This window comes from Rhinatrema bivittatum, chromosome 2, assembly GCF_901001135.1.
Source record: "Rhinatrema bivittatum chromosome 2, aRhiBiv1.1, whole genome shotgun sequence".
Lineage (NCBI taxonomy): Eukaryota > Metazoa > Chordata > Amphibia > Gymnophiona > Rhinatrematidae > Rhinatrema > Rhinatrema bivittatum.
The window spans coordinates 85,193,717-85,220,453 of record NC_042616.1 but is presented as its reverse complement, the minus strand read 5'-3'; the positions used below and the strand labels follow the sequence as shown (position 1 = coordinate 85,220,453).

Below are 26,737 nucleotides of genomic sequence, written 5' to 3'. Positions count from 1 at the left end.
TCTAAATTACATAAAAACATGTTGAGGAAAAATAGAACGTTAAAGTGTAACCTGAATGGCTAGTGGCCTACCCACAACTGATCAACAAGATCAGTTTATATCATTGAGCACATTTCTGTAGAGTTAATAGAAGTTTATTTCTATTTTTATTTGTTGAGACAATCAGTGGAAGACATAATCAGAATAAATATATTTTCATTTTAGGGACCTTACACATATCTGGTCCATTATTTCATTCTAGGGTGAACACTAATATTTTAATTGTTAATTTTTGCTGGAGAATCCAGCTGGAGAATCCAGAGCCCAGACATTCTGTGCACATTCACCTCAAACAACTGATACAACATGAAGTGAGGCTATCAATTTCTGCCCTGCATCTAGTTTGTTAAATGCTGTATGTTCTGTATGTGGAACCTTGGACCAAAGGGGAGTTATTTCTACTTTCTACCTGCAGTACCATATGAGACAGCCAGTTAAAAATGTAGAGGTCCATATTTAAAAGTATTTAGCCAGATAACTGAGAAGTTAATTATATAAATGAAAATTTGGGCACTTGTCCAGCTATATTCTAGCTGGATAATAAGTTACCTGTCTATAATTTAGCCAAATAAGTTGGGGATATTCTGGGGGCATAACTGGGAAGATATTTAGAGTTAGCTGGATGATGTATCCAGCTATTGCTGGTCAACCTGTAGACCTGTCGTAAAGTTAGCCGGATACACCTATCTGGATACCTTTGAGATAGCTAGCTTTATTCAGTGGCATGGCTGCACCACTGGATATACAGTGCTAGTTAGCTGAATTAGTTTACCTGCGCAACGGCTGAATATGGCCCTTATGATACAATTTACCTTTGCTGCTTCCATACAACAGAACTGATAATAAGACAGTGGCACCACTATAAGCACTATCACCTCTCATACCAGTTATGAAATCAAGTGAGCTAATGAACCAGCCTTTCTGGCGATACTAAGGCCAAATAAAATTAGGCTATAGCATTACACTTATTGTACAATGACTAAGCAGCCTACAGAATCCTTCAGGAACTTTTCATTTCTTTATTGAGCTCTCCAACCTCTTCCCAAGTTTCCAGGCAGACAGTCAAAGACGCAGGAGTAGGTTTAAAAGCAGTTTACACTTCACGTGCATTGGAGAAGGAAGTTTAAATACAGCACATACTGTATAAAGTATCTATACATTAAACTATATAATCTTGTATGTTCAAGTTACTTTATTTTCGTGTAGCTTGCAGAGAGAAACCAAGGTAACAGTGACGATAAAAGGTGCCTAAAGTTTCTATAACAACAGTTACTAGGATGCAGTTACCAACGGTGACTTCCTGCCATATCTCTAGAGTAGTTTAGTGGTTGCCTTCATTCTGTTTCCTCACTCTGTCCATTACCATCAGTACAGACAGAATGCAAAGCAAATGCACTTACATTATCTACCTGATGCTAGTCTTCTGCTTCTGAAGGGTGGAGTTTAGAGGATATTCCACACATGGCAAAAAATACTCAGAGAGCTTTTGTCTGGTTTCAGTGACATTCATAATGTGATATACAGGGCCAAATTTTAAAATTGAGAAAAAGTAGGGCAAAAAGCCTGCACGTCAATCTGCTGGTAAAATTTCAAAAATGCTGCATAATTTTTTGCCCAAGAATTTAATTTTCTTCAGTGGTCAGAAGGGAAAAAACTTCATAGAAGAACAGTTTAAGGAAAAAACTAGTGCAAAAAGCATTAAGGCACTTTTGCTAAGCCCTTAAATTTTGCACTTTGGGACAAAAGTGCTCCATTGCTTTTTGTCCATATTTTGCTAAACTCTTCTAAAGTTGCAAGTAATTAAAACCTTGGAGAAGAGATGCATTATTTTGAAGTTTGCTGAATTGTTAAATTTGAATCACAGCATACGTTGTACCATTTCAGTTTTATCGTGCAGAAACAGTCTCTTCTTTTTTTTGACACTTCATGTTTGTGTGCCAAATTTATATTTCTAGATTTAAATTATTTAGCAATTCCCAAAATATTTTGGCAAGTTCTAGTGAGGGGGCTAATTCTCATAAGTACGAAGCTAAACTACAATTTTTGAAGAAAGCTGTTGCACAGAAGCAAAAGATCACCACAGGGCATAGGTCATTGTTAATTGTGTACCTAGTTTAGACCCACTGTATATGCATGGGAAATGTAGTTCTAATTTCCCCTTCAAAAAAACCGGTCTACATCCCCCAGTGAGGTGAAATCAGACCTTGCTCAAACTGTCCTAGGACAGGTGGCACAGAATAACCCTGGGGATGTAGGCCTGCCTAGCCTGCATGTCCCTTTCTGCTTGCCCTGGCGCTTCTCCACTAAAGGAAGAGAACTCCTCTGCACCATACTAGATGGGTCTATGTCCCTGAGTGACAGCAGACAGAAACCCAGGGTTGTCTATTAGTTCATAGGGGAAAGATTCTATAAAAAACAAAATTCCAACTCAACTTTGCAAGTTTTCAGGTGCAGTCTTGAGATAGAATTTAGAGAAGCATTCTAAGAATTGTTAAATGGATTGGGAGAAAGGGGGAGGGGATGTGGTAATGTGGCTAAAATCCTGAAGCAAATTATTTCCTTGCTTCTTTGTCCTCTAGCTGCATTACACTAAAATATCAGCAGGTGACATATATCACGCCATGACTATGCTCACTGAAACCTTCTGTCCATGAATTTTTCAGTGACTTATATTCTGCTTATTGTCCACCTATCTCTAACATAACTCTGAATGCAATTGTTAGAAGGACATGAAACAACTAAATGATGATGGTCTAATATAATTACAAGGAACAAGCTGGACTGGAGAGAGCCAGCTGGAAAGAAAACACAAGAGCAAAATAAGCAGCTCGTTTTCAGCCTCCCACTATTCTGATTATTATTATTATCATATTATTGTCAGCCTGATTTCTATTCATCTCCTAATTCAAATTGTTAGTAAATCATATGACCACCGATGTTTAGCAACAAACAATGGTGTTCCATAAAGCAGAAAAAGCTGAAAAAACAACTATATCAACAAGTATTTGTAGTATGCTTACCCAGCATCCGTACTGTTGCCACAGAGTTGGGGATTCTTGGAACCTGGCAATATGTAATAGTTTTCTGCAAAAAAACATAAGGAATGATAAATTTTCTGTAAGACTCACCTGCCATGTAACAGCCGCCTACCCAGACAAATATAATGTGCACTAAACACTGAACAGCATGCATCACTGTCACAATGCAATCAATTCTCGTTGCATCTCAAATACATGATTTCCCAAGCCACGGGACAGTACAGCTTGAGTTTTAATTGGCGCTGAAAGCTTGGTTTACATTCTTTATGAGGGGATACATGGCACCACATATAATAGCACTCCAATCCGGTAAACCTATTTTAATTTCCTAAATGTCTGCCTACAGACAGAAAATGGCACATGAAATCATTTTAAACAGGGCTAGTGCAGTGTATAACACCAATAATTCCCTCTGGAGCATATACTGGTGTCGTGTAATTACACTGCTTAGCCAGCTGAAGTCACTTTAGTCTTCATCCGTATGCCTTAAAACACATGAGGCATCTAATTGTAAGGCAACAATGTGCGCCCTGTAGAGCTTGATTGCTGTACAGTAATAAGAAACCTTTACCTACCAGACCTATTTATAGCTTGTGAACACTGTAATTTACTGCCAATTTATGTAAGCTTATCATGCTGCATGGAGGATATACGGTTTTGGATTCTGCATGATATAGACAGACATTATGAGATACGGACTGCCACTTCTGTTCACCTAAAAAATATTATATGGATTTATTTGTTAAACAGCAGGATCACAAAACGCCAGATGCCACAGTCTATAGACATTTTGCTTCTTCTTTACTTTTGGAATCCCCCCAAGGCCTCTGTTTTTCTGCTTCAGCCCTGAAATATTAAATTCATGCATCACTTATGCTATGCCTACACACTGTATGTAAATCCTCTGTTCACTAGAATCTCCTACGATCACCTCTCTCCAGTCCTCTCCTTGTTTTCTACCAGCCCATACAATCTATCAAAAGAGGTTTCATTTTTTTCTTTCCTTACAGTAAGTTCTATCAGTTTCTGACAGAACTCTTTCTGTGATTCAAAACTAAGTATCCTGGGCAACCGGGACTGTCTGGTACTCTTCTCGCACTCACACTCCATGACACAACCTAAGAGGTCCATATTCAGCCATTGTGTGGCTCCCGCTAACTTAGCCTTGCCACTGAATACATCTCGCTAGCTATCCTGAAGTTGGCCGGATAAGATTCTCTTTGAGGCAACCAGAGTTAACTGGATAAATTATCCGGCTGACTCTGAACATTGGAGTTAGCCAGATAACTTACCTGACTAACTCGACTCCTCCCCATAACGCCCATTCCCTTCCCACCACTTAGCCAGATAAATACTTACAGGGTATAACGTGCATGTGTACTATTATATGCATACGTTTTAAATAAAAAAAAGTATGTGCGTAAGTGCCAACTTTGTTCTCAACTCCACCACCCGGATCACCTCTTCTGACTGCATGCAAAAGAAGGCTTGACACTGGTTATGAGTATACTTTAATGTGCACTGAGCCCAGGTCAATTTTAGAAAAGCCATTGTATGCATGTAAATGATTTTGAAAATTATCTCTTATCCTATGTAACCTTGTTTCTAAGTAGATTGTTAAAAAATGCAGAGGACCGTATTAAGCTAGCTTTAACTGTTAATCAGTCTAGGTATCAATTTGGGTTCTCTGACTATAGTATTGCACAAACTTCTTGTTAAAGATGAAGAATCACACCTACCCACTCCACTGATTGTTTCCTGTATGAATTCCTAAGAAGCCTCATTCTTTGCAGCTTTACTCAATTCAAATTACCCCTTCCTCAATTATTCCCACCTATAACTCACCCTGCTTAGTTTTTTCCCCCACAGTCACGGCTCCCATATTAACTCAAAAACTTTTTTTGAGGATTTACATTGTCTGTGTGTCCTGCCTGTCTGTTTTGTCTAGATTGCAAGTTCCACGGAGCAGGGATTCTCTCTTAGGTCTCTGTGCAATGCTGCACACTTCTGTATGCGCTATACAAGCCAAGATGATAAAAATAGGTTAGCGAGGAACTAAAGACATACAGGTGAATTTTAAAAGCCCTATGCGCACCAAAGCCAGGAAATTTGTGAGTATCTTGGGCTGGCGCACGCCGCACAGATTTTAGGAAGCGAGCGAGTATGCACATAAATAAAAATTTTAAAAAGGGGCATGAGCATGGGCATGGTCTAGGTGGAGCATGGGTGGGACATGGGCATTCTGGGAAGTTAACTTGAAAGGTGCGCATAAGTATTTACGCACATAAGCACGTGCCAGGGTCCCCCCTACCATGTAACTTTACTTCTGCTATGGACGGCGTGTAAGTATTAAAATAAAAAAAACTAGGTGAGTCAGCGGGGTTTTAAGGGTTGGTGTTAAAATGTAAAAGGAAGGCGAAATAATAGGGGGGGGGAGGTAGGAAATACAATCCGTTAACTGGGCGAATTGAGAACGAACTTGAAAAAAGAGATATTGTGTCGGCACGCATTATTTGTTTGTTTTTTTTAAATACTTTTTTTTTAATTTACGCATTTTTAAAAAATCTTTGATAGCAATACATTCATATCTTTAAAATGAACCATAAAGTAATATTTATCTCCATATTACATTAGCAATAATCCAAAAGAAGATCAAACATACATTTATAGGAAATGTACATAGAGTTACTCAAATATTCCGGTTCGTTATAAAGAAATTAGGAGAATCAATTTACTAGGAGCCTTTAACAAAAAGGAAAGAAGACTTTTACATATTCAAGGGAGGGACAGCTCTACTATATAGCCCCATAACTGGCTTAGTTAACGCCCTGATTTACGGGGTTATGTGCATCAAGAAAAGATCTTAACTGCTGCAGGTCAAAGAATACATATCTCAAGTGTACCTCCCTCGGAATACCTTGTTACCCCAAAAAGCCAACTCTTATCCGTTCTTACCAGTTTTGACACGTTATTCCCCATGCTTAAGCTGTATCCAAGTTTTTCTCTCCCCCTGTTCTATGTAAGACAACTTTGTCACTGTTTTATGGTTGCAATGTAAACCGGAGTGATAACTAACTCTGTTATTTGAACTTCGGTATAGAAAATTTATAAATAAATAAATAAATAAGTGATTAAATCTCAAAACACATTTACTGGGGTAACGAATGGGTATCTGGGCTCCCATATTCCTAGCTTCCTGACACACATATTAATATTTTTAACAGTCAGCTAACAAACTGGCCAATGCAATGAAATGCATGCAGCCCAACACATGGTTTTTGCCTGCACTTGAATGTATATTTGTGCATGTATTTATTTATTTAATCTAATTTCTATACCATTTATCTAAAAATTTAAACAGTTTGCATTTCTCACGCACATAAATGCTTTACACACAAAAAAAACAATACAAGAAATAAAGCATGATTAAAATTACAAAATAAAAATAAACATCCTATAACACACAATAAAAATAAACAGGTTGACATTGATAATCGCAAATATATGCTCATCTCTCTCAAAGTCTTTCATAATTATGTCCTAAGCACCTCTCTCCATCTACCTAGCATCACACTGCACCTTAAAAGTATCCCTAAAAAGCCTGGCCCTTTAATACCTTCTTGAATGCCTTGCGATCCTCTAAAAGGCAAAGCTCATCAGGGATAGAATTTCATATTATTGGAATGCCACAGAAATGACCTTCTCACATACTTCTTTTAAATATATCTGTTTAGTAGAGGGGACTATCAAAAACCTTTTATTCAATGAGCGTAGATCTCTTAATGGCGTATATAGCTGAACTTTAGCCCCCAACCTTTGATCAATATACACTTTATAATGTGTCCTAAATTCTACTGGCAGCCAATGAAGGTAAAAAAGAACAGGCAAAATATGATCATATCTTCTAGCTTCTGGAGTAACTGAAGTGGTATAATTAAATTCTTAGGTAGGCCTAAAATTAATGAGTTATAGCAATCTATATTTGTGAAGATAAGCATCTGCAAAACTAACCAAAAGTCTTCAATTTTCTAAGTAGTTTTAATTGACACAGTATGCGTGATTTATAGTACCCATTTTGCCCTATCTTTTTTATATGTTCCTTCATAGACAATTTAGAGTCCATTTGAATCCCTAGATCCTGCAGAACTCTGGATAAATGAATTTCTGCCCCATCAAATAAGTAAAACAGCAGGTTCTCAATTAAATTCCTCTTAGATAATATCACAATTTCTAATTTGTTAACATTAAGCGCTAAACGATTGGCAAAGAGTCAAGTTTTAATCATCTGTAAATAACACTTTATTCTCTTAAAGCTGAAGACAACAAATCCTTTAATGGAAAACATAATTGAATACTGTCTGCGAATATCTTGAACTCTAATACTAAACTCTCCAAAAGATTGCATAACGGAGCGATGTAGACATTGAATGGGGTATTGAATAGGCATGATCCCTGGTGCATGCCTTTTTGACAATTAAACCATCAAGAGGTTTTATTTTCAAAGGACACCTGAAAACTTTTATTTGATAGAAAAAATGAAAACCATTATCCCACCGCACTCATTATTCCCAATTCAGCCAAACGAAGAAATAATAAATGATAATCAATGATACTGAATGCTGACAAAATATCTAAAAGAATCAACAAATAACATTGTCAACTATCAAAGGCCCTCAAGATGGTATCAGATAATGTTAATAACAGAGACTCGGTACTGCGATCTCTTCTGAACCCATACTGATTGGAATTTAACAGAGAATTTTCCACCAAATAATCATTCAACTGTTTATGCACAACCTTCTCTATTACTTTGGCCATAAATGATGAAGAGGATATTGGATGATAATTCAACAAATTTAGAGTCATCTTTATCATTTTTTAAACAGTGGTTGCACAATTGCTTTTTTGAGCTGATCTAGTAAAGTCTCCTCTCTCAATGAGAGGTTTACTAATTTCGCAATTTGCTTGGAAATTTCTATATGAATTGATTTCAAAGACGGATTCAGTTTTGATGTTATTTGTTGTATTTCCAATGCAGAGACAGTAATAAAAGTATTCCATTGAGGAATCATGTTCATATCCGGTTTGAGAGGATTATCAGGCAGAACTTTAGAAAATTTGCTACAAATATCCTCAGTTTTTTTCAAAAACGCACTTGCAAAAGCATCACTTGTTAAGCTTTGAACACTTTTGCTGTTAACATTTTCAGATGTTCTACCTGTTGACGTCGAAAACTTTACTATCGAGAAAAGAAATTTGCAGTTAAAATTAACTTCTTGGATTTTCTTTGAAAAGAAAGTCCTTTTTGCAATTTCAGTATTGCCTCTATATTTATTAAGCTGATGTTTATAATTTTTTAAACTGGCCGAAGTTTTGTTTCTTCTCCATATCCTCTCAAGCCAGCGAAGAATTTTTTTTTTATCTTCCCTAAGTGCTTTAGAGTACCATCATTTCCTTCTTGAGGGCTGTATTTAATAATAATAGGTCTAACTGGTGTTAGCTTGTCAGCTAAAGATTGTACGATTTGATCCCATTCCTCAAAAGAAGTGCTGACAGACAAATAATCTATCTCTGCTCTAATAATGATGGCATCAGACTTCTAAGTTGTTCGACATCCATAGTGCCTCTGCGCACTATCATTTGTTTATTGCATATCTGCATCCTTTCACCCTGGAAAGAGAACTTTATCTTGATCAACTTATGATCAGACCATGGGACAGTTAATACCTCAGTTATTACTGGATCCCAATCAATCTTAGAGCTGTTAACAAAAACTAAATGGAGAGTATGCCTGGCTTTATGACTCAGGGTGGTAACAATTTGCTTCCATCCCAGTGCTTTCATGCAATCTATCAACATTTTGGCTGTGGAAGTTAAAGGGTCAACATCAACCTGCACGTTACAATCCCCTAAAACAATAGTAGTAGAAATATCCAAATTAAAATTGGAAAACACTTTAATCAATGTAAACCCATATTGCTGATGCACAAAGGAGTTTTACATACATAAAATGTGCATTGAAAACTGTAAGTCCTGCTTAGTGTCCTCACATGGAAATTCCATGCAGAAGAAGGCATTAAGTAGCACTCCCCGATGCAGAGAGGTGCACTGTCCCCAACCAAAGTTTTGTTAATGTTGGAAACTTTACTCCTGGTCAACGATGGAGTAAAGTTTCCAGCGCTGGAAAATCAGGGGGTGCCAGATACAGTGATTGAGCTACTACAGAGGGGGGTGTGTGTGTGTGTGTGTGTGTGTGTGTGTGTGTGTATGTGGGGGGGGTTCCTGTTTAAAACATTCCCAGCCAGAAGGCCTGCAGGCTTTTCACTATCACCCAGTGAAAACTTCTGAGCAATCCATGCCTAGCAAGCCCGTCTAGATCACTCATCAATCTCCTCAGGCTGTACTTTCCGATAGAAACAATGCAAAAAAACAGGTGTTCGTCTCGAAATCCTGCGGCAAAAGCCAAACCTGTCAAGAGGGGAGTTATCGTAGCTGAGTACCACATCTCTCATCTCTTCATAAAGTAACTCAGCTAAATCTGTCTCCAAAAGCAGCCTGCAATAATCAAGATCACACTTTGTTTTATTTATTTTATTTTTTTTTACAGCCGCCCCACATTAAGCAGCATCCTGTTGAGCTTACAGGCTGTAGGATTCCTGCTGGCGTCTCCCTCTCCCCCCTTCCATTCCTGAGAACATTAGCGTTCAGCCCATGCTGAACATACGTTTAAGCTCGGCATGCACACTTTTTAACTCTTGATGCATTAGCCTAGCATTAGCTTACTCTTACTGCATCAGAGAATTATACAAATTCTAACCTGGGCATTATGAAACTGTACACTGGATTTCAGCGCACAGTTGAAATGCACAGATTATTGCATCGGCTTGAAAGTAAGCAGATGAGAGTGTTGCTCACTGTTACAGGGAATTAAAGGAGGGGAAGCTTCTGGCACTCTGCCTACATATCCAGACCCAGACCTTCTTAACATATTAGACCCAGAGCTTAACTTCAAAAAACACATCTCATTGAAAATCAAAGAAGGCTTCCACAAGCTACTATTCCTCAAACATCTAAAACCCCCTACTGTACCACCCCGATTTCAGAACCATTCTTCAATCCCTCATATTCTCCAGCTTCGACTATTGCAACTCACTACTGATAGGCCTACCCAAATCTACCATTCGACCATTCCAATTGCTAAAGAACGTGTCAGCCAGAATCCTCACCGGTCACAAAAGATCTGACCACATCACTCCTGTGCTAAAAAGCCTACACTGGCTACCTGTAGAAAAGAGAATCGAATATAAAACTCTCACCGTTATACACAGTGCAATCCACAACAATTAAAACACAGGCCTAAATAACATCATTCAGAAACAAGTCTCTCAGCGCAATACGAGAACAACAAACAAACTACATCTGGACATACCATCAATCTCATCCGCCAAACATACTACTGTAAGAAACAGAACCATCTCCATTGCAGGCCCCCACCTCTGGAACTCACTACCAGAACCACCTAAGATTACAAAATAACACTAAAACATTTAAAAAAGAACTCAAGACCTGGCTCTTCAGACAAGCCTTCAAAGACCAGATTGGTTAATATCCCACACCACAATTAACACCCCATACCTTCACAGATATTTAAACCATATTACGGATCATATTTAAACCATACCATACAGGACATATTTAAACCATACCTTTATGGATATTTAAACCATATTACGATCTCCCAAAACTTTTCCACTGCTGCTTGAAAACCTTCTGACCTGAACCCATTTGCATCCGTTGTCATAACCATTGTTATAACCTGTCATCATCTATTGTTTCTCCTGTTATGTTGTTATACCAGTTATCTCTTTATATGTAACTCATGGTTATACCAGTTTACTGTTTTGTTTTACCAATGATTTCTGCACTTGTAATTCGTTGTTTCAAATGTAAACCAGAGTGAAGGTCTCTGCTGAACTTTGGTATATAAAAACGTACAAATAAATAAAATAAATAAATATCCCTGCTATAGAACCCTTCTCAAGTCCCGTGCCCTGAAAATTCTCCCACCGTGTGATTTAAACTACACGAGAACTTTGGCTGTAAACGATGCCCTCCTTCTTCCTATCTCCCTCATCATCTAAAAGGGGCACACCCATCTACATCAGGATTTAGTTCTATATTGACTGGTGGTCATAGGCCAGGTCACACACCACCACATCATTAATGGCAGCTGTGGACCTGCTAGGCTGCCTCCCCATAAATATATGTGTTTTTAAGTAAATAAAACAGAATTTGATTATTCATAAAATAATGTCTAGAAAAGCAATCACACTTGCTCATTCAAAGCATAGCCTCTATATTCTCACAGGTCTGCATTACTGGTGTGCGGTATTTATTATTATGCACAAAACAGAACGACAGATATCTTCACAGATAGGAGGAGGAGGGACAGGCCATCAATATGGGTCAGTCCTCATCCAACGTTTCCTCTAATGACTATAAAATGTAGTTTAGTTAAGTTTCAAACATATGTATTAATTTACAATTCTCTCTAGCTTTCAAAAAACTTCAAATTCAGCTTAATCATATATTCGGGCAACATCATTTTGTTTTAACCTGATAAGAGAACAGCTGTTCTTCAAAACTGTTCAGAAATATCTAAAGTTAGTCCAATAAAAAAGTTATCGCCTACAGTTTGTTTGCCAAGCTTTGTTTCTATGTATCCAGAAAGACTAGCATGGCAACCACACGCTTACACATCTTTCTATTCAAGTCCATTTGAAACTTCAAAGGAATGGGATGTACGCCACACTTATTTGAGGAAAAGTGAAATGTGTCATTTCCTGACCAAAGATATATAATCTGGGATCAATTCCAATCACATGCCTTTTTATTTCAACAAGCTTTAATTCAACATGCAACCATTAAACAAAGTTCGAAAAACACATTTTTTTTTAATTTACTTTTTAAAAATCTATGGTTACTTCTTAAGTATCATTCTAGAATTAGAATGCAATCGTGCAACAGGGTCACCTCTGGCCAGGACACAGCTTGACTTTGCCTTCACTCCGTCAAAAGTCTGCATAGTGCTCTGCTAAACTCGGACACACTCAAACTGTAGTGCCGGTCCAACCAATACACCATAGTGATTTAAATAAAATTCCATTTACATATGGGTTAAGTTAAATAGGAAATGATTGCTCTTTTAATACTTTACACTTGTTGTGCGTATGTAGAGGTGTATGGTGAGGAGAAGGGCAGTTGGTAGAATTATTTTTTTAACTCGTCTGCACCTGTCCCAGTGGAGTGTTAGAAACTCGATACTCATAATCTGGAAGATTTTAATATTTTTCTAAGGTGTCACTATTGTATATTCTTTACAAATTAAGCACACTTGAATGAGAGAAAGCTTCTACATATGATGTGTCAAGGCTTAGTGACCTCTACCATCTGCATTTGTATTTTATTTCATAATCTGTTAAGAATCCTGGCTCCATTTCTAGGAGCCTGTAGCAGTAGTTATAGTGTGAAACAAATTCATGTTTTACTAGTTGTTTACTTTCAAATTCCCAGGAAATTAATTTTCGCTTACAATAATGTTCTCCCAAGATCACAGACATTTTTCAGGGTGGGGATGGGGAAGGGTTAATTTAATTAATAATTTAATAGCAGATAAGACAAACACCTTAGAGAAAAAGAGACTAGCAGAAGGAGATATTTACTCTAAAATAAAAGATAATGAGGAAACAATGGAGGGATGAAAGCAAGGAGAAAGGTTTACTGAATCAAAAGGAAATTATCACCTTACTAAGGCGAAAATGCTAACACTGAATCTAATTATGATTCCTATTATATCAAGCTCATTTTCTTTCATTGTAATGAACTTACATATTTCTGAAAGACCACGTTCTATGATGTTATTCATTCAATTAATCAATGCAGGTGAGTGAAAAATCAATAAATATGAAAGCTGCCTGCTTCGCTCATTTTCAATGTTTCCACAGCAAAATGACCTAATTAAAAACTCACAGTGTTCATGCAAATTAGTGGCAATTTTGAAGTGGACTAAACTTCAAAATAGTTTCTCTTTGTTTCTTCCTATTTTCCTACCAATTTTATTTTATTTTTCTTTATTCTACATGGAACTATCTGAAATAAATGAACAATCGCATCAATTTGTTTCCAAATTGAAAGTCTCGACTGGAAATGCTCATGCCAGCCACTAGTATCTTCAACTGCTATCCTAAAAAAATTAATCTGAACGTGCTGGCAGACCAATCATATCAAGTATTGGTATCCTCACTGAAACAAATTATCTGGGTTGGCATAGGGACTCTTCATTTCCTTAACATAATACAGCAAGTAGCTTCAACCAAGACACCATGGGCTTTCTAAACAAGTAAAACAGCATTAAACCAACCAAAGCTTTGAGCTCCTTAGGAAAAACAATGATTGATTGACTGACTAATTATGTGTGTCCCTATACAGATATAATTAACCAAGATGGCATGCTCCAAATTACGCTATGGGTCATTAGTTTCTTATGGATTTTAGCAAGACAACCACGAACGCGGATGATGTGAAAAGAGTTTCAAAGATAAGTGCAGTAATTCAGCACAATACAGTTTTTATTCTTCAAGATATTTAATTTTATGTGCAGAAAAAATTCTTTAAAAAATACAAGTTAATATCACAGTCGAAATCAGGACTGAAATGACCAATGATTATATATAAGGCAGAGTTTATATATGCGAAAGCTCTCACGATGAAGCCTATTATGAAGGTCCTGATAATATAAGATCTTTCTCACTACCAATTACAGCGTCTGAATTTTGTGGGGATTATTTACAAATTTGTATTGACTCTTTTGGTGCGACATATGTAATTTCCGATACAGTTTGGAACAAAATCGATTTATATCCTCACTTTGACAACTTTAAGTTTATGCTCCAAATTACTTCACAGCGATCCATGCCCAGCAAACCCATCTAGATCACTCATCAATCTCCTTGGGCTGTACTTTCCGATTGAAACAATGTGAAAACCACGTGCTCGCCTTGAAATCCAGCGGCAAAAGCCAAACCTGTCAAGAGGGGAGTTATCGCAGCTGAGTACTACATCTCTCATCTCTTCATAAATCAGTCTGGGTTACCAGAACTCATACTAGAAGCTATCACAGAATTAAATTCATTCTGTGGCACAGCTACCTTAGAACTTTAATAATAACATCTATGTGCATGTCATTCACAGCTACAGATTGAAAGATCTGGAAGAGAAATTTATGAATGCATACAAAACCATAAATTTATGGAGGTCCATATTCAGTCACACTCCGGCTAGCAAAGTTAGCCATATAAACTTATCCTGCTAACTTTGGAGCTATATTCAATAGTAAAACCACACTATTGAATATAGCTGGCTATCTTAAAAGTTAGCCGACAAACTAGAGCCACCTAACTTTATGATAGCTCTTTGGCTCAAGCAGAGTTAGCTGGCTAAATCAACCCACTAACTCAGAATATTGGAGTTAGCCGGTTAACTTAGCCAGCTAATTCAACTCCTCCCAGTTATGCCCCTGTAATGCCCCTATCTTAGCTGGCTAAATTCTAGCCCCTAACTTATTAGGCAGCTAGAGTTTAGCCAGATATGTGCCCAAATATTCATTTAGCTGGCTAATTGCTTTTGAATATGGACCTGATAGATGCTACTGAACAACATGCTAATGTCATGCTTATAATGTGGCCTGAGGAAAAAGTGACTCTTGGAGACAGACTGCTGATGGTTGTTAAAGGTATACGTGAGAGTGGGATAGAAACACCACCATTTAAGAAAGAAAGAAAGAGAGTGATTGTGTGCAACTAGGAAAATTGAAACTGGTCATAGCCAAGGGACTGGTTGGAATGCATCCTTGGAGCTGGATGAGAGGTTCTAGCACATCCATTGAAGGACCTATTCAACTGACCTTCGGAGACAGGCATGGTTCCCTGGTACTGGAAAAGGGCACATAAGGTCCCTCAAGAGGTTGGAAACTACAGGCTGATTATGTTTTAATGGCGACTCTAATGAAAGAAAAAATAGTGAACTATCTGTAATCCAGTGCATTGCAGGATCTGATTCAGATGGATTTACCAGAAGCAGATCTAATTTGAATGATTTCTTTGATTTGGTGATTAGAGAATTAGTGGAATGCCTCAGAGAATGGTCCTAGGGCAGATCTGTTCAATATCTTTGACATCGATATTGCAAAGGAGTTGGCGGGAAAAGTCTGCCTTTCTGCTGATGACACAAAAATCTGCAGCATAGTAGACACCCCTAAGGAAATTGGTGGGGGTGTGGCATTTTATGTCCGGGAGGGTATAGAGTCCAACAGGATAAAGATCATACAAATGCTCAATAGAATCTATATGGGTAGAAATCCCATGTGTGTTGGGTAAGAGTATAGTGATAGGAGTATACTACCATCCACTTGGACAAAATGGTCAGACAGATGATGAAATACTAAGAGAAATCAGGGAAGCAAACCAATTTGGTAGTGCAATAATAATGGGAGATTTCAATTACCACAACAATAATCAATAGAGTCCTCAAGGTCACCCAAGCAAATATATATCAATCCAAAAAAATGGGAACACAAAAATCAATTTTTTAAATAGCCTCAATGAAGATATCAGCAAGTCTGTTGTATTTCTATCGAAACCAACTGGTCTTCTCAATCATTCACCTTCAATAGCATTTCATTCTATATGCTTTTTTTGAATTTTTTTTCTGGACTGTGGCAAAACATTCTTTTTATAAAAATCCTATAAGAAAAAAAATTCAAAAAAAGCATATAGAATAAAATGCTAATGAAGGTGAATGATTGAGAAGACCGGTTGGTTTTGTTAGAAATACGACGACAGGCTTGCTATTTAAAAAATTGATTTTTGTGTTACCATTTTTTTTGATTGATATAGATTTCAATTACCCCAATATTGACTGGGTAAATGTAACATCAGGACTTGCTAGAGACATAAAGTTCCTGGATGTAATAAATGATTGCTTCATGGAGCAATTGGTTCAGGAACCAACGAGAGAGGGAGCTATTTTAGATTTAATTCTTAGTGGAAAGCAGGATTTGGTGAGAGAGGTAACAGTGGTGGGGCCACTTGGCAACAGTGATCATAACATGATCAAATTTAAACTAATAACTGGAAGGGGGACAATAAGTAAATCTGCAGCCCTTACACTAAACTTTCAAAAGGGAAACTTTGATAAAATGAGGAAAATACAAAAAAAATGAAAGGTGCAGCTGCAAAGGTTAAAAGTGTTCAACAGGCTTGGACATTGTTTAAAAATACAATCCTAGAGGCGCAGTCCATATGTATTCCACACATTTAGGAAGGTGGAAAGAAGGCAAAATGATTACCGACATGGTTAAAAGGTGAGGTGAAAGAGGCTATTTTAGCTAAAAAAAACATCCTTCAAAAATTGGAAGAAGGATCCATCTGAAGAAAATAGGATAAAACATAAGCATTGTCAAGTTAAGTGTAAAACATTGATAAGACAGACGAAGAAAGAATTTGAAATGAAGTTGGCCATAGAGGCAAAAACTCATAATGAAAACTTTTTAAAATATATCCGAAGCAAGAAACCTGTGAGGGAGTCAGTTGGGCCATTAGATGACCGAGGGGTTAAAGGGGCTCGACTAAATGAAGTCTTTGCTTCCGTGTTTACTAATGAGGATTTTGGAGAGATACCAGTTCCGGAGATGGTTTTCAGGGGTGATGAGTCAGACGAACTGAACAAAATCACTGTGAACCTGGAAGATGTAGTAGGCCAGATTGACGAATCACCTGAACCAGATGGTATGGTCCTAGGGTACAGAAGGAACTCAAAAATGAAATTTCTGATCTATTAGTTAAAATTTGTAACCTATCATTAAAATCATCCATTGTACCTGAAGACTGGAGGGTGGTCAATGTAACCCCAATATTTAAAAAAAGGCTCCAGGGGCGATCCGGGTAATTATAAACCAGTGAGCCTGACTTTAGTGCTGGGAAAAATAGTAGAAACTATTCTCAAGATCAAAATCTTAGAGCATATAGAAAGACATGATTTAATGGAACACAGTCAACATGGATTTACCCAAGGGAAGTCTTGCCTAACAAATCTGCTTTATTTTTTTGAAGGGGTTAATAAACATGTGGATAAAGATGAATCAGTAGATGTAGTGTATTTGGATTTTCAGAAGGTGTTTGACAAAGTCCCTCATGAGAGGCTTCTATGAAAACTAAAAAGTCATGGGATAGGAGGCGATGTCCTTTCATGGATTACAAACTGGTTAAAAGACAGGAAACAGAGAGTAGGAATAAATGGTCAATTTTCTCAGTGGAAAAGGGTAAAAAGTGGAGTGCCTCAGGGATCTGTACTTGGACCGGTGCGTTTCAATATATATATAAATGATCTGGAAAGGAATACGACGAGTGAGTTTATCAAATTTGTGGATGATACAAAATTATTCAGAGTAGTTAAATCACAAGCAGACTGTGATACATTACAGGAGGACCTTGCAAGACTGGAAGATTGGGCATCCAAATGGCAGATGAAATTTAATGTGGACAAGTGCAAGGTGTTGCATGTAAAGAAAAATAACCCTTGCTGTAGTTACACGATGTTAGGTTCCATATTAGGAGCTACCACCCAGGAAAAAGATCTAGGCATCATAGTGGATAATACTTTAAAATCGGCTCAGTGTGCTTCAGCAGTCAAAAAAGCAAACAGAATGTTAGGAATTATTAGGAAGGGAATGGTTAATAAAACGGAAAATGTCATAATGCCTCTATATCGCTCCATGGTGAGACCGCACCTTGAATACTGTGTACAATTCTGGTCACCACATCTAAAAAAAAATATAGTTGCGATGGAGAAGGTACAGAGAAGGGCAACCAAAATGATAAAGGGGATGGAACAACTCCCCTATGAGGAAAGGCTGAAGAGGTTAGGACTGTTCAGCTTGGAGAAGAGACAGCTGAGGGGGGATATGATAGAAGTCTTTAAGATCATGAGAGGTCTTGAACGAGTAGATGTGACTCAGTTATTTACACTTTTGAATAATAGAAGGACTAGGGGGCATTCCATGAAGTTAGTAAGTAGCACATTTAAGACTAATCGGAGAAAATTCTTTTTCACTCAATGCACAATAAAGCTCTGGAATTTGTTGCCAGAGGATGTGGTTAGTGGAGTTAGTGTAGCTGGGTTCAAAAATGGTTTGGTTAAGTTCTTGGAGGAGAAGTCCATTAACGGCTATTAATGACGTTTACTTAGGGAATAGCCACTGCTATTAATTGCATCGGTAGCATGGGATCTTCTTAGTGTTTGGGTAATTGCCAGGTTCTTCTGGCCTGGTTTGGCCTCTGTTGGAAACAAGATGCTGGGCTTGATGGACCCTTGGTCTGACCCAGCATGGCAATTTCTTATGTTCTTAAAGTTCGAGAAGTGGTTGCATGCTTGGCAATTAAGATGCAAAGCTAAAAAGTGCTCAGTCATAGGGTGCAGAAATCTACATACACAGTTTGCAAAATGTGGTGAAGAGTTGATATGCACTGACCAAGAGAGAGACCTTGGAGTGATAGTAACTGATAATGTCAAGGAAGCAAACCAGTGAGTTATATTGTGGTAAGCACCAGAGAGATGCTGGGATGCACAGGGAGAGGCATAACCAGTAGAACAAACATGCTGATAATGCCTCTTTACAGGTCATTGGTGAGGCCTCATCTAAAGAATTGCGTGCAGTTCTGGAGGATATACCTCAGAAAGGATACAGAGAAAGACAACTGAAATAGTGTGGGGTCAGCACCAAAAGCCCTATAATATGAGAATGAAGCAGTTCAATATGTATATCCTGGAAGAGAGGAGAGATTAGGGGTATGATATGGACATTTAAATGCCTAAAAGGTATTAAGGCTCATGAAGCAAACCTTTTTCAAAGGAAAGGAAATTGCAAAACTAGGAGATCGTGATGTAAAACTCCAATGAGGTAGACTCAAAAAATGTCAGGAAGTAGTACCCTGGGTAGTTGTGTCTACCCGTCACGGAGGCTGGGGGAGAGGGCGGGGGTGGAGGGAGAGGGACAGAACCCACACTCAGATTGCCCAAGCTAACCACATAATAATCAGACATTAATACTTAATAGTGGAATAAGATGGTCACAGTTTTATTGTTACATTGAAACAATATAAACATCTCTAGTATACGAGTCATAACAGAGGCAGACCTAAACACCCTAGGGAATGGCAGATATGCCAACTGCCTCTGGATTGTGACCCACCGTAAACATGCAAATTCCCAAGCCTTCTAAGAAGCATCTCTCTTGGATTTTACTAATCAAACTTCCATGTGCAAGCAAGGCAACTGCCTTTACAGACAGGGTCATCTGATCTGATGTCACACCAGTGCTACTCTGCCCTGATGACAGACTGTTCCCTTTGAATCCATGAGGTCATAATTTCTTTGCATAATTCCCTAACCTCCAGGCAAGACTCTCTATGGCTCAGGTACTCCTGCCACAGAGCCCAGGTAGCCACTGATGGCTTGTCTGGACCTTCCCACACTAACAGATGTAGCCATGAACCATATCAGCAAAAAAAAACTTCCTGAATAGCTATTTTCAGGGCATTTAAAAATAAATCCCAAGCCATTTCTGACAGATGGACATTATCCTTGTGGAAAAGTTCTGCACACTCCACACATAACCAATGATGTATGAAGTGATAACCAACAAGAGGCACCATAAAATTGCTGATCTGCTTGTTGAGCTTTGCAACCCACCATCCCCAAAAGTGTGAGCATTAGAAATGGTGATGAGGGATACTCTTGAACCACAAGACATGTGCCCAGGGCATCATGGATGTTATGAGTACAATGCTATTCCTGAAAATGGAATATTCCCAAGATCAGAACGCCCAAAATCTCTGAAGGGGCAGATCTGACCAGAAGCTGCCGCGGAAGGAGATGAGCTGATCCTATCCTGCCAAACCATCACACCAGCATGTCCTGGGGCACAAGACCCAAGTGTGCATCAAAAATGCCAGTTATTACCCGATGCTCAGCCTAAAACATAAAGGAGTGTCTAAACCATCCATCATCACCAAATGGGCCCTAAGAAAAGCAGAAACCATTAGCAAACAACCTTACCTGGGGCACCATTTACCTGTATGACATACGACAAATAAGATGTGGAGGTCCATCTACTGATATGATAGATGATGACACCAAGGTAAGCCTGCTGTAGCTATGCTAGAGGCGACTCCAGTTCTGATGGAGTGTGTTCCAAATTGGTCAGCCCACAGAGCAATTGCACTCAAAGACAACTTCAAACCCGCACTGAAATGAAAGTTGCTCAGCAGAAGCAAATTAGCACGCATGAGAAACTGGCACTCACCAAATAGCCTAGCAGTGATTCATCATGAAGCATTCGTTAACGGGCATGTGACCAACCCTGGAACCTTTGCCAAAGCAAGTGTCTCATCGCTGCCTTGCTGGTCTGTTTTGGAATTCCTAAATTTTAGCTGTAATTTGGCCTCCACAATCAATACCTTGGAAGTAAGAAGGACAGAACCATCATCTGGGGAGCTCACCACTGCCAAAAGCCCGCTCACCCTAAGAGCAGCAAGGAAAGTGATTGTCATAGCTGCACAAAATAGGACCATCTTAAAAGGATCTGAGTTAATCGCTGACAGAATATGCCATAACCACAACAGGTGCTCATGTAGGGTAGGTCTGTGACTATTGGGTATAGGATTCTTGGACCTTGCCCATCCTGCCATAACATGTTTCACAGCAAAATCACTCGCTGCGTTAAGCCAGCCAAGTTGATATGGACCGTGCTCTGGATGTTCCCACTCATCTTGATTGCACGATATACTGGGGGACTGGCCCAAACTGCCATTCTTTCTCAGTCAAGTAATCAAGCATGGACTTGTAGCCCCTCACATAGGCCCACCAGGTGGACAGCGTGACGGATCGGTGCCAGCCTCATGAATTCTTCCCACTTGCAGTGAGAAAGAGAATCAGCAATTTGTTTCCCATTAATTCAGCAATAGGTGCACATTTCACAATTGGCAAATGATGACTTCAACCACCGCGAGTTTGTCACAACAAACTACCACCCTCCCGTTGGCTAAGTGTGCCTCCCAAACAAATAGAGAGACCACTGTTGGAAAGAGTTCGAGGAAGACAGACCCTAACTTTTTCACCCTGCAGAACTTGTCTGTTGTATCCTTGAACCCAAAGCTCTGATGGAGTTTTGACTAGGCTTTGAATTTGACAATTTTTTTTTTTTTTTGGAAGACTAGCATATCTCTAGATAAAGGGTGTGGGAGCAAAATTTGATGACTAAGTGATAATGACAGAAACAGCATGGGAATCTTTTTGGCAGAAGTATAAAACTGCTGTGGATCCACGGGAACAAGAGCTAAGACCTTAGAACTCTTTAGCAATGAAATACTGAAATGTAACTCATTTCAAAAAACATGCCCTGTTTTGTTAGCTGACAGATTTGGGGCAGATCTTACCAATCTCATTTTTAAGGATATGCTGTCATTGTAAAAATGACATAAAAACATCAATGCTATTTCTTAGATCATATCATGTCATTATACTGTTTTTGCAGGCACTAAGATGTTTTGGCATGCTTCACTGGTAAAGTACACACGCATGTGCTCAAATGATATGAGTAAATCAAATGATAAAGATTGAAAAGCGAAAGGATAGAAATGTCAAACCTAAAGGCATGAAACAAACATTTTTCCAGGCACTCCCCTACTCATTTTATCGTGCTTAGTTACACAGGATTTGTATGTCGTTGCAATGGGTTATGTTTTAACTATAATGCTAATGATATTATTAGATGTATCATGTTGAGATCAATGTTCAAAGGCATTTATGTGGATAACTTTTGAGTTATTCAGATAAATGCTGAGTTTTGAAAAGCTTCAGCACTTATAGATACAAATTTTAGTTATTATCTAGATAAGCGAGAGGCATTTCTGGGGTATTCTGGGATGGAGTTGAGTTAGTCAAATAACTTATTCGGCTAACTTAAGACATGGCCAAAAGCAGGGTTAAAGTTATCCAGGAACTTAAAAAAAAACAACTTCATGGGCCTGCCAACTTGATCACCCATTCCTCACTCCAGTGAAACAAATGTTAGATCTGCTAGCCAAGTCCCCCTCTACCCCTGGAATTCCCTAAAACAGTTCCAAAACATTGTTAGTCGATAGGCCTGAAACCTCCCCCCATCCACTGCCCACATTCACTAAATAGAATTGAGAGGTAGGCTCCCTCCCAAGGCCCACTCTCCCCCCTCCCCCCAATCAATTCTACCTGAATACTCCTGCCTTACCTGGAATCCCTCAAGCCCCTTACGGTCGCCTGGAGCTCAGAACCATTATCCGGCTCCCGGCATCGCCACTGTTGCTTTGCCAGACTCTAATCTAAATTATGAGATACATTATCAGTGTCATGGGGAAAGGTTTTCTGCCTCTTAGAGCTGCTTCTCTTGAGAGTGTATGCGCTCCCTATAGATGTATCCTGGAAGCACAGGCCTTTCCTTTTTCTTTAATACAAGCCCTGACTGTGAGGTTTGGATGCAGAATTGATGTGTCCTCTAGGTGCACAAATGAATTGACTTTGTGGACAGAGGGAGAATGTGAGGCGAGTAGATATGTGTTTGGGTTGCATGTCATCTAACATGTACTTTCATTTTTGTGTTTTGAAAGAAGATAAGGAATTAGTCACCACCCTGCTCCTTGTCTGGTTGATGAAAGAGTACCCCTTCAGAGAGGAGAACTGCTGGGATGATCATCACTATCGGGCCGATACAGTAAAAGTCGCGGAAGAGCAGGCGAATGCCCGCTCTCCCAGCACGCGCACAGGCCACTCGCCTGTGCGCATGATTCTGTATTCAAATGAGGGCCCGCGGCAAAAAGAGGCGGCTGTCAGCGGGTTTGACAGCCGACGCTCAATTTTGCTGGCGTCGGTTCTCAAACCCGCTGACAGCCACGAGTTTGGAAACCGGACGCCGGCAAAATTGAGCGTCTGGTTTTCAACCCGCGAGCCACGGGCCGATTTCAATTTTTTTTTTAACTTTCAGGACCTCCGACTTAATATCCCCATGATATTAAGTCGGAGGGTGTACAGAAAAGCAGTTTTTACTGATTTTCTGTGCACTTTCCCGGTGCCTGGAGAAATTAACGCCTACCTTTGGGTAGGCGCTAATTTCTGAAAGTAAAATGTGCAGCTTGGCTGTACATTTTGCTTTCTGAATCACGCGGGAATACCTAATAGGGCCATCGACATGCATTTGCATGTTGCGGGCGCTATTAGGTTCGGGGAGGTTGGACATGCGTTTTCGACGCGCTAGCTTTACCCCTTAGGGTCGAAAACGCGCGTCAAATCGCAGGAGTGCACTGTACTGTATCGGCCTGTATGATCTCAGGGTGTCTTGGTACCTAGAGAATACTTCAGATGTGTATTTTGCCCCAGACTACTTTGAAGGGTGATTGACATGGGGAGTGAGTGTTTTAAATCCTGGCACAGCTGTTGCACATAACATAAAAAATGTCATGCTGGGTCAGATCAAGATCTATGGAGCCCAGCATAAATCAATCTTTTTTACTCAATCCCACGGATAGCAAGAGTCTTCTGTACTCTACCTGGTTAATAATGGTTTATGGACTTTTCCTCCAGGAACATTCCACACCTCTTTTAAACCCTATGTTGGTCCCTTTGATCACATCCTCTGGCAAGAGATTCCACAGCTTGATTGTGTGCTTAGTGAAAAGAAATATGTTATCTGTGCCTACATGACTGCTATGTCTCTGTTGTTAGCGGAATCTAGTTGATGTTTGTTCATTAACTCTGATTGCTTGTCTTTCTCCTTTCCATGCTGCATGGCAGCATATGTAGGTTGATTGTACTGGTCCATAGTTTATATGGTCATGTGCTTGTAGCTGTAAAATGTGTTTTTCTTTCCTACCTAGCAACATCAATGTGATAAGTTAGTTTGAGATGTGCACTAATTTCTGTCACTCCTGGCGGGTTTCTTTTGTTTCCTTTTTTTTTTTTGCCTCAGTAACTTTCTTTATCTGCCTGCTTTCTCTCCTTCTCTTTATCTGTAATGATAAGCAGAGTTTAATAAAGAGCTTAACTCCATTTTCTATTATTATCTACAATGGCAAACTGCTCCTCCAACTAGAAAAGCAAGAGAAGCAGCAGTAACTACCCAGACCACCTGGGAGATGGTACCTTGGGACATGAGAGGATCCCAGCCACACTCCATACCACAATACTGAAATACAGCCTAGTTTTTATATTAATTCAGCAACAAACTGTGAAACAGTTAGACAGACTTAAGTGATTTACTATTGTCCATCGCATATCAGCAACAACATTTCAGCAACAACTGTGAAATATAGAAGCTTCCAGACATTAAATAGAAACACATCTGCGGTGTTCCATCAACTGTTTATAGAAAAAGCACTGAGTCTTACCCACAATTAGTAGACCACATGGGCATACAATGAAAAAGACGACAAAGACCATAGTGCAGCATGTGTTCATATGTAATGTGCCAGGTGGATGATCTTGAAACTGAAGAACTGGTCTCAAAATGGCTTGAGGGCAAACAGAGCACTGAGTGCATTGTTGGAAAACCACCATCTCAACATCATCGTGTGAAAAATCATCTTTTGCTGATAAATAAGATGGAACCAAAAGGTCATAAAAATTTTGTCCATATATAAAGGCAAAGTGAGGTCAATTCTTGAACTCCAAATGGACCTGGAGAACACGCTAATATTGTAAAATAATTGCTTAAATTGAAAAAGGAAGTGTTATACATGCCGCCCGCGACAGACCCGTGGCACGGTCCTCATCTTCTCATGCGGACTCCAGCTCCTGGTTCCTCTTTGCTGGAGGCGGTGGGCCACCAGCTCCAACCTCGGGTCACCTCCGGTGCCTCCGGCTCTGCCATGGTGCCCAGTATTGCCAGCCAAGATGTCCTTGCTCGTCGGGCTTCTCCGCGTGGCCAGCGGAGAGACGCTGCCAATGGCGCCACGCCCCTCCCTAAGCCCGCACATCACTATTTCTTTTAAAGGGCCTGCGCTGGGAAACTGGCCATGGCCCCGGATGCTGACGGCAGACTTTTCAGCGTATAAAAGCTCAGGCCTCGCTCCATAATGTTGCCTTTGCAACAGGTCTCCTCGTACTCCTCGTACTCGTTACTCTCTATTTCGTGTTCCTGATTCCTGTGGTTCCCAGTTCCTGCCTTCCTCGTTCCTGTCTCATCTATGTGTTGGACTGACTTTTTGGATTTCGACTCCACTTTGTTTGACTACCCTTCAGCTCATCTCCAGCCCTGGACCTCCACTACGCCTGACTACTCGTCAGCCTATCTCCAACCCCGGACCTCTGCTACACCTGACTACTCTTCAGCTTATCTCCAACCCCGGACCTCAGCTATGCTTGACTACGCTTGCCTTCTCCATGCCCTGACCATTGCCTTGATTGACTACGCCTGCCTTCTCCATGCCCTGACCATTGCCTTGATTGATCACGCCTGCCTTCTCTGTGCCCTGACCACTGCCTTGATCGACTACGCTACAGACCTTTCTGAGTCCAGAGTTCTAAGCTGCTTGACACGACTTCCACTTGCCGCCAGCTCTGATCCTAGCCTGTCAGTGACACTTCCTCTTGCCTATCCTCTGGACGTGGACTTACAAGGCTTAGGCCTTCCTTTGCTTGAGCGCCTCCAGTTACTTGTTGTTCCTTTGGCGCCTGAGGTCCTGTACCGAATCCAGTCCAGGGTAGGACTACGCCATCTACCGGCTGCTGTCACTGGGCTGAACCACTTCTCACTATTCACTAACCTCAAGGCCCACCTAAGTCCTGTTGGCCCCGGCATCCAAAGGCTTAACCCAAGGGGAACGAGGGCTGGTATAGGTGAAGTTCCAGCGGCTTCTAGCTTCAGCCCACTCCACCTGCTGACGGTGGGGACCCGTAGGTCCTTACCTACTGGTTGGTCAACCCCACCTCAGCCCAAGGGTCCACCTCCAACGCAACAGGAAGCACATAATCTAGATGATTATCTTTTTGCTTGGTTGTGGTAGTCAAAAGAAGGTCTCGATTTCAATAAAAAGCCCTTTTATATGCCTTCTTAATGCAATGCATAGGGTATCCGCATTCAAAAAAACCTGCATTCGATATGCAGTAGTAGATGAACTGAGGCAAAAAAATGGCCAAAAGGTATATTAGTTTTTAAATGCAGTAGATGATTACAAAGATGTAGGTTACAACTGTTCATTATTCAGTTTTTACAAATGGTTGATGTAAGATCCCTTGAAACAACAAGAGGACATTGTGTACATAACACTGCCATAGAAAAATATATTTAGAAAACACGCATTCCTCCAAATAAGACAAAAATAAGACAGGCAAGAGAGAATTTGAAAAGAAGTTGGTCATAGAAGCAAATAATAAAAACTTTTTAAAATGCATCCAAAGCAGAACCCCTCAATCATCTAGGAGTCATTTGGGGGCACTCAGGAAAGATAAGGTCATTGTGGAAAGACACAACAAATTCTTTGCTTCAGTGTTTACTGAAGAGGATGTTGGGAAGATAC

The 26,737-nt window shown here is 39.7% G+C and overlaps 1 protein-coding gene across 13 annotated transcripts in view; it reads right to left on the bottom strand.

Annotated features, from left to right (window-relative positions):
* LOC115084076 (sodium channel protein type 5 subunit alpha-like) overlaps positions 1 to 26,737 on the bottom strand; it is a 1,049,386-nt gene that overhangs the window by 733,282 nt on the left and 289,367 nt on the right. For all 13 annotated transcript variants that reach the window (XM_029588401.1, XM_029588411.1, XM_029588408.1 and 10 more), the window contains exon 8: positions 3,060 to 3,123. In XM_029588401.1, coding sequence (XP_029444261.1) covers positions 3,060 to 3,123 — 64 coding nt within the window. The remainder of the gene's footprint in view (positions 1 to 3,059; positions 3,124 to 26,737) is intronic.